Here is a 14650-nt window from a genome sequence, read left to right on the forward strand (position 1 = left end):
GGCATATAGGATAAGAAAGTAACTTTGGACTGGGCCTGATTCATTGTACATTCATAAAATTTTGTTCTGTGTGGACATGAACTGAAAATGTATCCATACTTTTTTGCAGAAAAGCCAAAACTAGAAATGGTAAAACAATACTAAAGTTGGGTTAGGCGCAATTGTCAGAAGATGAAATTTTTTCGATTAGCCAATTTTCTATAGCTTGTGCCTGTATTTCATAGTCAAGTATATCATAAAACTAATTGCTTGTTGCTTGTAACTATTGCATTACGACACGACTTCAGTGTATGAATTATAATCTTCAATAAGGAGATGAAGTGATACGAATACAAGTATATCATGTGAAATGAAATTTGGTATTTATTTTTGAAGTTGTCACCCAAAGGTTCGAATTGACGAAGCCAAAATATTGTAAATCCAGAATTACAAAGATTAAGTTCTCTATCGATCACATAGATGGCGTCTTCGTGAGGGAAGATGTCATCGCCGTTGTTTACCCGCACCTGTTAAGCGTGAAGGCAAAGATCCAGGGTCGGGTGGCAAGCCTGTACCCTTTGATAAATAGAAAATCTAAGTTAAGCCTAAAGAATAAAATCACGATCTATAACATGATGTTCAAGTCTGTCATCATGTATGCTTCAGGTGTTTGGGGACAAGCGGCTCCGACTAACATCTCCATCTTTACAAAATAAAATTCTACAGATGATTGTGAATGCTCCGTGGTTCGTGCGGAATGAAGCCATCCGCAGAGATTTGAAGCTGCCTTCCATTCAGCAGTCCATCCAGTCGAGAAACCGGCGAGTTTTTGATTACGCCGAAACTCACGAAAATCCGTTAGTCAGGGAAGCTATAGATTACGCTGTAGACGACCCCTCCCGATATAGAAGGTCCCGACACTCTGTCGAATGAGGCCCCTATGTCCTCCGTTAACAGATGAATAATATCTTCATCCATCTCACCCCAGCCAGGTAGGGGTATACAGCGAAGGGCGGTATGGATGTCTGAGGACTTTCATGCCACCATCAAACACCAGTCATGACCCGTTTGTCTTTCTGACAAACACCAGTTAAAAGGGGAAGGGAGCCAGGCTTCAACCTGAATAAACTCAAAATGGATTACGTCATGCATTTATCCACTGCGGAGCCACAACCAGGACAGAGTGTCCTCTGCGGAGCTACAATGAGTTTCCTCCCAGGATAAAGAACCTTATCCGGGAGAGAAATCGACTCAGACGAGTTTATCAGCGAACTCTCCACCCTGGAGACTAGGCTGCGGCTAGCAGAATGGCCAACCAGGTTAAACAGGCCATCACTGACTATAGAAACGAGAGGTGGAGCGAGTGTTTGGAATCGCTCGAACCTGGGGATGATGAGCTCTGGCGAGTCATCCGCAGGCTCGAGAAGGGGAAAACCGCTCCCTTCCCTCTTCACGGACAGCGCGGCATCTGCTACTCTCCCGCCGAGAAGGCATTGGCATTTGCAGATACAATGGAGAGTCAGTTTCGACTTAACGTTGATCCGGATGATGATATTAACCGTGATATTCGGTTGGAACACTGGGTTCGGCGCATCCTTAGGAAAAATGATGACGATGTGATCCGTCTAGCTTCAGAGGAAGAACTGGAGGGGTACATTAGGGCCTAGAAACCCAAGAAGGCTCCGGGAATTGATTCAATCAACAACAGGTTGTTGAAGCAGCTCCCGGAGAACTTCATCAGATACCTGCTGGATATTATCAACAGCTCAATCACTCTCAGATACTTTCCTCGAAGATGGAAGCATGCCACAGTTGTCATGATTCCCAAACAGATTCCGAAAGTTGATGACCGAAATGTTCTGCCTGACGAACAATTCGGCTTCAGGAGGGCACACTCCAACGAGCTGCAGGCTCTGACACGAGTCAAAAATTCCATCTCAGAGCTGAACAAAAGAAAGACAGTCCATCTTGTCCCCCTGGATATTTCGAAAGCCTTCGACCGAGTCTGGCACGAACGCCTGCTACACAAAATGCTCGATTTCGATCTGCCTCGGGGTCTGGTCCGGTGGATTAGGTCCTTTCTGAAAGGCAGAACATTTCAGGTCCGAGTTGAAAGAACCCTGTCTCCCGTCAGGCACGTCAGCCTTTACGTGAGCGACCTTCCTAGGTTCGATCACGTGAAGGTTTCCTTTCACTCCGATAATACGGCTCTCCTCGCTTCTTCCATGGGTCGAGCGTTGGCGGTCGTCTACATGCAACGCGCATTGGACGACCTCGAACGCTGGTACCTTGACTGGAAGATTCGAGTGAATCCAGAAAAAACTCTGGCGATAGACTTGGGGAGACGTAAAGTTTTTCCAGACACAAGGGTCACGATTTCAGGCAGGAAGATTTAATGGAAAACGCGAGTCAAGTACCTAGGTCTTTGGGTAGACCGCCGACTCACCTGGGCAAATCACATTGATTATATCAAGAGCAAAGTGCAGATGAGGATAGCTAAACTCTATCCTCTGGTCAATAGAAATTCAAAACTCAATCTCAAAAACAATATTTTTCTATACAACACGATGTTCAAGCCTGTCATCATGTATGCTTCAGGTGCTTGGGGACAAGTAAAACCGAGTTGGTGAGTTTGTAGTTATCCAACAGGTTGAATTATTAGTAAATAGCATGATAAAATTGGCGACATTTCCTTTGTTCTATTTTCTTTTATTTTACAGAATTTAACATTTTCCTTTTATATAAGATTTTACAAGTTGTTTTTTTATCATTTTGTCCATATAATCTTTTTCTACTTATTATAATTTATATTTGAACCTTTGGACTTTCATTTTCTCTTGGACTGAGAAAAATACCATTCTCCTAGAGTGAGATGAAGTTAAGAGAACAAATAGTTATTTATGTATCAAGGGAATTAGGAGGGCCTTAATTACCGATGGCAAAGTTTGCGTCCCGAGGGCCTCTGGCCCGAGGGACAGCAATTGCCTGAGGTTATTAAGGCTCATTAATTCCCGTGGTACATAGATAATTTTATTTCTGACCGATTTCAATAAAATTTTGTTCATTTTTGAAACGGAAAAATGTACCAATTCATTACCTTCCCGGTATATTTGAATCAGGTACCGTTGATTATAGTAGAGTTTTCTTGTTGCTAGGTTGTTGCTATGTTACTTGTTTATAAACAGAACTTTGTTATCAAGCTGTGTTTGCGGTGAAAACGTGTTTTCTACCCCAAATATAATGGAGGATATTTTGAAAAAAACTGAACAAGCAAGAGGATCATTAATTCCATCGAAAAGTGAAGCCGTATACCAAAAAGAATACAAGATATATCTGGACTGGCTGACACGGAAAAATGTTATGCCAAAAGATGTCACTGAAACTGTATTTCTGGCATATTTTCAAGAACTGGTAAGGAATTTTCTATGTTTTTCGGTAGATTTGGTAGTAATTGTGTTTATTCGTTTCAGTCAGAAACGTATAGTCCGAATTCTTTATGGACTAAATGGTCAATGCTAAAATCGATGGTGACTATACATGAGAAACGAGATATCACCAAGTTCAATGAACTACAGGCTTTTTTGAAACGGAAGAGTAAGAGTTATAAGCCGAAAAAGTCTGCTGTTTTATCTCCTAAAGATGTTATCAGATTCCTAAAGGACGCTCCTAATGATATTCATTTATTGCATAAGGTAATTTTTTTCTTATTTTCCTTTTTGTGTGTATTTATTTCCTTTTTTTTGTTATAGGTTGTTTTGATTATGGGTTATTTTGGAGGATGCAGAAGTCAGGAACTTTTGAATATGAAGATATCGGATATAGAGGACCGGGATTCCGTTATGGTAGTGAACGTACCGGAAAGTAAAACTGGTGTATCTAAGAAATTTACAGTTGTGGATGAAAAAGAGTTCTCCGCTTTGCCTTTATTAGGACTTTATATGTCTTTGCGTCCTAAAGGTATTGAACGATTTTTTTTGAGCTTCCGACAAAATAAATGTACATCTCAGCCAATTGGAAAAAACATGTTTGGGAAAATCCCCAGCAAAATCGCAATGTATTTAGGATTGCCAAACTCATCTTCCTATATGGGACATTACCTTCGTCGCACTTCTGCTACTGCTCTAGCCAATGCAGGAACAACTATGACTAACTTAAAAAGACACGGAGGTTGGAAAAGTTCCACGGTGGCGGAGGGGTATTTGGAGGATAGCATCGAATTGAGAAATAAAACGGCGCGTATGTTGTCTACTTTGTCATCAGAAGAGGCAGGTACCTCGACTGTAGTGAACAGAAGCTCCAGCCATACAAAAGAAGAAATTGTTTCCAGTGGCGGAAGTAATTTTCAGGGAACATTTCAAAATTGTACATTTATTATTTGTAATGACGTGAATAAATAAAATATGGTTCAGTTTTCATTTCTATTTATTTTTATTTGTGAAAGGTAGAGGGAATTATAAAATCTATAATGTCCCAAGGGAGTTATGACCCTCTTTATTGATAGCGTAACTATGACGATATAAGCTTATAATATCCCGGTCAGAAATAAAACAAATAATATACTTTTTGTCAATCTATCGAGAAGAGAATAGTGAATGGAAAGCATTTTAATTAAGATTGAAATTCAGATTTGGAACCAGATAACGAGAGAGAATAGAAGTGGGTATACCAAATAATCAGATTTCAAAAAGACCGGCCTTCGTGCGATCGGCACGAACCGTACAGCCTTCTCGGAATTGCCTTGATATTCAAAATTTTGATGTGGAAAAAATCTGCATCTGGTGACAGCAGCTGCCAAAATTGATTCAAAAAGATTAAATAAGTCAGAAAGGAGCATTTATTACAAGGGTTTTACAAAACCCGCGACACGTGTTTCGCTATACAATAGTTTCTTCAAGCGCAAACTTGAGGAAACGCTTGAGGATTTAATTACGAAACTGTTTCTTTCAGTTTGTGTCAGTTTGCATGATCCACATATTTTTGTACAGATTTACTTTAACACGCTTTAATTAGCTTCAATTGTATGTTTGTTCGTACCCGACTTCTGTAGACTCGATTTTGACTAACTTTGAACGGGCAGATTTATTTTAAACTTTGTTCGCTATCAGTGACAATACAATAATTCAATGAGCTTATCTCATTATCTTGATCAGGATAGCCAGAAAAAAATAATTTCGTCACAAAGTCTCATCGATAGGGGTGCGATAGGGAAAGTTAGATCAAAAGTGAATATGTCAAAATGTGTCCCCCTGTATACTATTGTTGAGGTGTATTATTTCACCTGAAAATTTCAGGTGTTATTTCACCTGAAAATCATATAATATCATAATGAAAAAAATATCTGTAGAGAATGTCTACGTTTGAAAAGAGAAAAATTAAAATTGATTGACATTTCTCACGAACTTGTTATTTGAATTGGTTTAGAGGAAGCTTCAAAAACTGTATATTTGCCTTAATAACTAACACTAGTAAGCCAATAATAATAATAATAATCATCTTTATTTCAGAATATGCCAACAATACAATAAACATATATTGACAACATATAATGAAATGACGTTACTGAAGGTTACATGATACAATGATCTTGCGTAAATAGAAATATAAGATGCATAAATAAAGATAATTTTAAAAATTATGATTAAAATAGTCCGCAATATTACAAGGTTCCAGATGTATGAGTACCTTTTTTATTTCTCTTTTGAATTTATTGATGATGACCAATGCTTTTATTCTATCTGGTAATTTATTGAACAATCTAATGCACATGTATTGTGGGCTATTTTCAGTTACCGTGAGACTGTGAACAGGGTAGTTGATATTTCTAGTCCTAGTTTCATATTTGAGAGGGATGTAATTTATAATAAACAAAGATTTATTTCAAAAAAAGAACATTAAACATTCATAAATATAAATTGCAAAAATGGTCAATATATTGTTTGATCGGAAAATACTTCTGCATGATTTCCTATATGGCATATTTAAGATTATTCTTAACGTTCTCTTCTGAATGATAAACACTTCTTCCGTATCAGCACTGCTTCCCCAAAACATGATGCCATATTTAGCAGCTGCTTCAAAGTTTGCATGATACATAATTTTTATTGAACTGAAATTTAGAAATCTATTGAGAGTTCTCATGGCAAACACGACTGAATTTAGTTTCATGCATGATTTTGTTATTTGCTCAGACCAGCCCAAATATTCATTAATGTAAACACCTAAGAATTCAGTACAAGGAGCTATCTCTCTCTTTCTATTTTTCATATTTATGCTTGATGAACGTTCTATCTGTAGCTGTCTTGGACGAAACAGGATTGTATTAGTTTTTGATTCATTAAGAATCAATTTATTACTTTCAAACCAATGTTTGGTACCGCCAAATAGATTACTTGCATTTTGCATAAATCTGGAAAATTATCACCCCCGAATAAAAGGTTTGTGTCATCAGCATAATTTGTAATAAACTGATTTTCTTCAATACTGGTTGCACATAGATCATTCATGAAAATTATGAAAAATATTGGACCGATAGTACTACCCTGAGGTATTCCGATATTTGATGATGATATTTCAGATTTATAAATTTTTTCTTGATTCTTAATGCACCCTCTTTGAGTTTGTTCAGTGAGACAAGATTTAGCCCATTTCAGAGCATTCCCTCTAACATCATATCTCTCTGGTTTAACCATCAACAGGTTTCTATACAAACAATCATAAGCCTTGGAAAGGTCCAAACATTCCCAAGGTTAGTGACTTTTTTTCCATGAAATATAATATATTTTGAGTGAACTGAAAAATGGCCGACATTGTTGACCTTCCTTGGATATACCCATGTTGATTTTTACTAAACATGTTGCATTCATTGAAGAAGTCAATTAATTGTGTACAATATGCCAATTCAAATATTTTCGCAAAACTTGGTGGTATACTAATTCTATGATATGATTTGGTGTAACTTTTTTTAAGTATAGCGACTTATCATTTTCTGTAATATTATTGAAAGATGGAACATCAGGAATATCTTTCATCATTTGGATTACAATGTTTAATAAATATTTATTGTATTCAACTGTGATTACTTCAGGTTTTCCTTTAATGAAATGTTGTTTTTCCCTGTCAATTCGTTACATGTACTCCACATGCACTTTGTTTTGTTATCAGACTCCTGAATTTTTTTGTGATACAAGTCTTTTTTTGCTTTTATTAAAAGATTGTTATATTCAATTTTTGCTTCATTATACTGCTCTTTGAAAATTGGTACATTTCTCGAAAGAATTAGTAAAATTTCTAATCTATGTTTATACTTCAGTACTTCATCATTTACCATGGTTTTCTTATTGTCTTGTTTCGCTCGCACCTTTTTGAGAGGAAGACATTCATTAAATATATTTATAAAATTGCTAATGAAAGAATTCCATTGCAAGTCAACTGATGATATGCTATGACTGTATGCTTCAACCCAATTTTGTTCCTTTAGTCTGTTAGTGAAGTTAATTTTATTCTGTTTGTTTTCTATAGAAAACGAATGGACTGAGCTTTGAGAACTGCGAAAGTTGGTCACATCAACCTAGAAAAGTCTCGTGTTGCCCTACACGCTCTAGAGAACAATCTTATAATGAAAAAGCACTGCTCGCAAGGTTGAGACTGTAAAATCTGCGATATGGAAAGACGAAAAAAGAATTACGCACCCAACGTGCCAGTTCTGGAGTGTGAGAGGACGTGCGTTAAATTGATTCTTCCTTAGATTCAAGTCCAACCTTTTAAAATTCTCAAGTGACCTTTGGAAGGGAAAATACTCAGGAATTTTCAATTACTTCCTTGACGTAAATGATTATTCAAATTGGTTATTTCAATTTGTTGTCGAAGTGATAATGATTCCACCAGTGATGATGACCAACATATTACCGAACAAAATGAACTTTCAGATAAGAAACCACTCAACTCAAATGTTTGATATTGCAAATTATTCTCATTAATAGGCTATAGCAAAATGATTAAAACATTATTGTTGAAGAGGTAGCATTATCAATGCAATACTTGTCAAATTTAATCGACTCATGTCTGACCGTGATAAATTGACTTCTATGGTCACGTCAATGGAGAATGGACGACAATTTTGAATGACGATTTGAAATGGACACAAATTTTCCAAGACAGGTATACTAGGAATACTTTTCTCAAATGCTAATCAATGAGAATACAAATGTTTGCCGGTTTTTAACAATAACTGTATTTTTGAATCTGAAATAGTTCTGGCATTAGATTGAAGTGCAATTTTATTTATTCTCTTCGATGGTTCATATACATTATGGAGGTACGAACCACTATGATCCATCGTTCTAACAATCAATGAAGATTTCATTTTTAATAGTGGTACCACTATATTTCAATTGTTTTCTTGTAGAGCGATTTCACTCAAACGTACTTCTCACTTTCATGTCTTCAAATTTCATGCGAGAACAAGGAATTCTTCACGAAGAACAACATTAATTTTTGCCTTCACGATCTTCATCCATTACAGTGCTTCGACCAGTAGATTAGAGCTCTGAACAAAGGACAGCTTAACGACGTCATATATATATATATATATATATATGATGTGTTGTTTTTCCGGGTGTTCATCCGTTGTGTACTATTCGATAGTCGACGTTTCGCCATCATCTCAGATGGCATTATCAAGACGAGTTACTGCTTCGCTTCGAGAGGTGTAACTGATGTTAGGTTCTTCTTGTGGTGTTTTTATATGGCTTCGCTTGCGTAAGTTGTATGGATTTGTTACCTGTTTTTTCACCTGAGGGTTGTTGATGGCTTTTGGCGGTTCTCCTACCTGTTTTTCTACCTGAGGGTTGTTAATGGCTTCTGGCGGTTCTCCTACCTGCGATGGTTCATTATCAATTCGTGGTTGTCTTTGGTGGTTGTTTTTAATTATTGTTTTCCAAATCCTTGGGATGTTTAGTGAGTCATCCCTTTTGTTGATGAGGCCTTGCTTTTCGATTTCGATAGCTTCCCTGATTTGTCGAATTCTTGGGTTTTGCACCTGTGCTATCTGTTTTGTGGACTCAAAATTAATCTTGTGACCTGTTTGTAGATGGTGTTGAAAGAGGGCAGAGGAGGTTTGTTTTGTTCTTATCGAGTTTTTGTGCTCCTGGGTTCTGGCAGATATACGTCTGTTGGTCTGACCGATATATTGTTGACCACAGTCCTCGCATGTGATGCTATATACTCCTTGGTTTTCTAGGGAAATTCTCTCTTTCGGTCTGGGCAGCCAACTGGATATCGTTTTGTGCGGTTTGTAGGTTGTCCGGATGTTTTTACGTCCTAGTATTCTCCCGATTTTGTCGGTCACACCTTTGACATAAGGTAGTGTCACAGATTGTCTGTCGTGTGGAGAGTCTTCTGTCGACCTAGTGGATGTTTTTTTGGTTCTTCTTTGTCTGTCGATGACCTTTGGTCCGTAGCCATTTTGTCGCAGAGCCTTTGTTGTCTCCCTCAATTCTGTTGCCCTGTTTGTTGGTTCTGTTAGGCGGAAACTGCGGGATATTAACGTGTTGGCTACGGATTGTAGCTGGGTAGGGTGGTGCTGCTTGTAGGTAGCGGTTGGTGTGTGTGGGTTTTCGGTAAACTGTATAACCCAAGTTGCCTTGGGTTATACATATATATATATATATATATATATATATATATATATATATATATATATATATATATATATATATATATATATATATATATAAATGATGAGCTGTTTTCTCGGGTTTCGCTCCGTGTTCTGTGTATTTTCTCCCCATAAGGATTATTTTCACAACGTTTCGGCAAAGTCTCATTTGCCATCTTCTGGTGATGTCTGGTTTTTTCAACTAGACATCACCAGAAGATGGCAAATGAGACTTTGCCGAAACGTTGTGAAAATAATCCTTATGGGGAGAAAATACACAGAACACGGAGCGAAACCCGAGAAAACAGCTCATCATACTTTATCCGTGAGAATCTTCGAGTTAACATATATATAAATATAAATATATATATATATATATATATATATATATATATATATATATATATATATATATATATATATATATATATAGTAGTATATAGTAGTATAGTAGTATGTGTATGTGTGTTTGTTTTATTTTTTATATATTTATGTAGTTAAGTACCTGTTTCAAGTGTCCGATCTATGTTATACTGTGGACCGTTATTATTGATTTATATAATTTTCATATTTTTATTTATGACATGTCTCATAATGTAAATGATCGAAAAGACGAATAAAGTCATTATTATTATTATTATTACTTCCAATAGATGAGAATTGACCATTTTAGAGATTATTGACGTGGTACCTTTACACTAGTAAAACCAAAAATTAAATGAGAATATTCTAACTGAACAATGATGTTCATTGCCGTACTGACATTTTTTGTCGTTTTATAGACAAAAAATAACTTAACAAACCTTATCGGATTGTTGGAATTGCCATATGGCAGATAAAATGGAATATTTCTAGAAATATCGATATTAATGTGTTTGTATTCAGGAAATTATTGAATGTTCCGCTATTTTGTAGTAGGTGAAGATATTGACTTTATATTCTAGTTTTGTGAAGTATTCGTCAGGAGCTTCGAAATAATGTATCGCTTTCTTTTTAATTTTTTTTTCCAGATGGCGCTCAGTCGCCATCTTGAAAGTTTCATCTGTCAATTTCACTTCAAAATGAAGTATTCATGCATTACTTTCATTATATCAAATCTCGATTTTTTGAGTTGACCTGTTCAAAAAATAAAACGGGGAGACTTTAAAGAAATGCACTGTATAGTGTGCCCATAGCTAAGGCGAAGAAGGATTTGATGCGAGAAATAAACTGTAATAGCAAGTAAAGTCATGAATTTTTATGTAGTCTATATTTCTTTCATATAATCCGTTAAAAAAAATTAATATGGTTTCCGCTCACTGAGACAAACTGTATGTACGAAGAGTTCATGGTTATATATATCCAGATTGGTCAATTTTGTTATTTATGCTGAAATTGAAAATCTCAATCAAGCGACTCCAAAATCTTCAGCCCCGATTTTTTGCTCAACTAACAATTCAACATTTTCGGACTATGTCCTTATTCCAAGGATAAAAAGATCCTTAGCAATCACCTTCCGCTGAAAGTTACCTTGGACCTCCTTATCATTAACAGGTTAGCGATCACAAATTTGTATAACAATAACCTGGTGTACAATTATTTCTATGGTGTGGATTGACCATCGCGGACGGTTTATTTGCGATAGTGCAATATCTGGCGATAGTGCAAGTTTCGATTGATTGGTTCCTTCGCGACGGTTAGTGACCAAACGGTAATTTTGAGTCAGCGAAAATACATTATTTCTAAAATTTTGTTTTTCAAAAATTTACTTTAATAGTGCCATTTTTCGCTGGTTAACGAGGACGGCCTTTTTATACATCTGGTGAGTGAAACTTCTAAATTGATTAGAGTAAACTGTTATCTGAGGAGAACATTATAAAAAATAACCAGAAAGAAAAGTTTTTTCCACCAGCAAAAATGAGTTCAAACTGAGGATATTGGAATTCCATCATGACCTCATGGTATTTCAAAATAGAAATACAGTGACTAAATTTATGAGTTATATGGAGTTATATGGAACAGTTTTGAATTTTGAAATATAAAAAACGTCGACCATGATGTCAAACTATAAAACTAAGAATTTTGACATTGAGAAATGCTCTCCCTACATAACATAGAATTTTGAAAATTGTGATGAAACTAAGAAAAAACCTATCATGAAATACTAGTTATCTATAAGTACATCATTTTACGAAATTATAATAAAGAAGCTGTTGTCCTAATTGAACTTGAGTAGTTTTTAATCATGAAATGTTGATTTATTGATGTTCTGAAAGAATTACGTACTGAAAAACGACTCAAACTTTCGCCTCATTGAGATATGCAACCTCCTGCTGCCACTTGAAAGTTCACACACATTAAAAAAAAGACATTTGCGTATACCGGGTATAATGAAACTTGGTGATGAGGTATTTGATAAGCCTGGGGATGTTGTCAATGGATACCTAAGAAGTGTATACTGGTTTCGTACGAGAATATGCTTCGTGAAAATTCTCATGATTCTGATTTAGATACATTAAACATCCCTGCTTTCTCTAAAATCGATATTGTTACCGTTTCTAAAAAATTAAGAAATAAATTCACCGCAGGCGTTGACAATGTTCCTAGTCTTGTGATAAAGGACTGTATCGACGTTCTCTCGATATCTCTAATAGGCATATTCAACTTAATTTTTACAACTTGTGCCTTCCCTGAACAGTGAAAAACGGCTCGAATTTGTCCGATAATAAAAAAGGCGACTCTAGCGATATCACAAACTACAGGGCAATTTCAATTTTTTGTAACTTTTCCAAACTCTTCGAGATATGTGTGCAAAATTTGATATTCAAAAAATCATATCTCCTACTCAGCATGGTTTCGTACAATAAAGATCATGTATGATAAATCTTGCATGTTTAAATCAATATGTCTGTACGAACCTGGACAAGCAAAAACAAGTCGATGTTGTTTATTTATACTTCGATCAAATAGACTATAGACCATCACGTTCTTCTCAGCAAATTAAAAAAATTGGGACCCTCTAACCAATCGCTAACTCTAATTGAATTATATCTAGTTACCAGAAAACAATTCGTCGAATATGAATCTTTCAAATCGGCTCAGTATGTAGTTACATCTGGGGTACCACAAGGTTCTAATCTTGAACCTCTTTTATTTTTGATTTTTATTAATGATTTGGCAACCTTTTTGAATATTCCTAGTCTACTATTTGTAAACGACCTGAAACTATATTATAAAATCGACGACATTACTGACTGTCAACGTGTACAACATGAATTAGAAGTAATCAACCTTTGATGTAATAATAATCGTCTACAACAAAAAAGCGAACTTTAATGTACGATTATTCAATCAACAATACTACAATCAACCGCGTACACGAGATAAAAGATCTTGTTATAACATACGACAGTAAATTAACATCTACAACACATATAAGGAATATGACTGCTGACACAAATAGGATGCTTGGATTCATTTACAGAAATGGCAAAAACTTCAAAAGTATTGCCATCTTATAATTGCTATATTTTGCGTATGCCAGATCTAAGTTAGAGTATTAATGGCCCTGTGTTATGGAATCCAGTTTACGACTACCAAAAACATCAATTGAGTGCGTGCAGAGGAAGTTCCGGAAATACTTATGTCTAAAAGTTGATGGATAATACCTCACGAGAAGCATCGATCCTGACATTTTGTTGGCACGCTTTTATATGACATCTTTGGAAAATAGGAGAGTTATCCTTGGTATAAAATGCTTGCATTAATTACTAAACAACAATATTGACAGTACGGTTCTTTTACCCGAGATCAGTTTCTTAGTACCAAGAAGTGAAGGCCGACAAAGCCTGAAATTCTGTTGCGAAGCATCACGCACAAATGTTGTGCTACGATCACCATTGAATTTTATGTTCAGTAGATTCAATAAAATTTGTGAACACTGCGTTATTCATTTCGACTCTCTGAACTTCATGGTATCATGTATCCACAATCACTTTTAATAATACTATGAGTAACATTTGTGTCAGTACTGCTACACTGCATGATTTGTAACTTTTTGTTATATACTCAAATTTTCATTCCTCTTTTGAAATTATACGTATACGAATATTTTATATATACTTTGTTTCAGCATTTACTTCTATACAGTTCCATATTCCATTATTTTCAATATTTATTTCATACATACTCTTTAATAATAGCATTTCCTATAAGTCGGTACTCCTGTTGGAAATAAATCGCTTTTTTTTAAACCGCGACACGTGTATTGTGGTGAATGAACAAATGTTCAGGCGCCAGAATACTGACACAGTATATAACATTTGTTCGTAAAAAACCACCTACCTGGAAGACCTACCTTTCTATTTCTAACTTAGTTTCGATGAAGTGTCCCGAGTCCTTAATGAATGACTCTGTCTTTCCTATGAATGACTACAGTAGGCTTGTCAAGTTTTTGGTCAGCTCATAGGATGGTGAACTTCGTATTTACGATGGGTCTTAGTAACACCATCTGCTCATGGATTTTTAGTTAGTCACACAGAAGTGGCGGAAAGGCTTCGGATTTTTGTATAACTGTTTTTGTGTCCTCTCCAAATTTATAGGAGGCACTTTTCTAAGGTTGGATCTAGTAAAAGGTTTATAGAAAGGGATCTGTCTACGTGTAGTAACTTGAGGTAAGTTGAAGTTAATTTGTTCTAGTAACGAAGGTGCTTCAATGGAACAATGCAAAACTTAGTATAACATAATAATACTTGATGAAATTCTACGTTGCTCCAAGGAAGGCAGATCAAATCTTTGAAGTAGTGAGGAGTATTCAGTTCCTCTAGCGGAGTACACGCTATTCGTTCTAAATGTGAGAAACTTCAGAAAACGCCTTTGTACATTTTCCAAGATTTCCTTATGTACATTATGACGGGGATACCAAATCAAAGTAGCATACTCTAACTTGGAGCGAACGAATGAAGTATGGTTAAGGCACAGTATTGGTGTGGCCAACAAATGTCAACCTGCTGTCGAACGTCACCCCTAGACCTTGGA

The 14650-nt window shown here is 35.9% G+C and overlaps 2 protein-coding genes across 4 annotated transcripts in view; both read left to right on the forward strand.

The window, feature by feature from the left end:
- Positions 1 to 19: 19 nt before the first annotated feature.
- LOC141486469 (uncharacterized) lies at positions 20 to 4394 on the forward strand. Its single transcript, XM_074184507.1, has 3 exons — positions 20 to 3390; positions 3450 to 3671; positions 3729 to 4394. Exons 1-3 carry the CDS (start codon positions 3220 to 3222, stop codon positions 4374 to 4376), a joined length of 1041 nt encoding a protein of 346 aa, XP_074040608.1. The 5' UTR covers positions 20 to 3219; the 3' UTR covers positions 4377 to 4394.
- A 6809-nt stretch (positions 4395 to 11203) lies between these two features.
- The window catches only part of LOC111517454 (OCA2 melanosomal transmembrane protein hoepel1), a 43104-nt gene continuing 39657 nt past the window's right edge, over positions 11204 to 14650 (forward strand). For all 3 annotated transcript variants that reach the window (XM_074184102.1, XM_074184103.1, XM_074184104.1), the window contains exon 1: positions 11204 to 11435. The gene's annotated coding sequence lies outside the window, so the exon portion shown is untranslated. The remainder of the gene's footprint in view (positions 11436 to 14650) is intronic.

The sequence above is a fragment of the Leptinotarsa decemlineata genome, unplaced genomic scaffold (assembly GCF_025532065.1).
Source record: "Leptinotarsa decemlineata unplaced genomic scaffold, Ldec_3_MD MMD2_tig00026354_RagTag_RagTag, whole genome shotgun sequence".
NCBI classification, from domain to species: domain Eukaryota; kingdom Metazoa; phylum Arthropoda; class Insecta; order Coleoptera; family Chrysomelidae; genus Leptinotarsa; species Leptinotarsa decemlineata.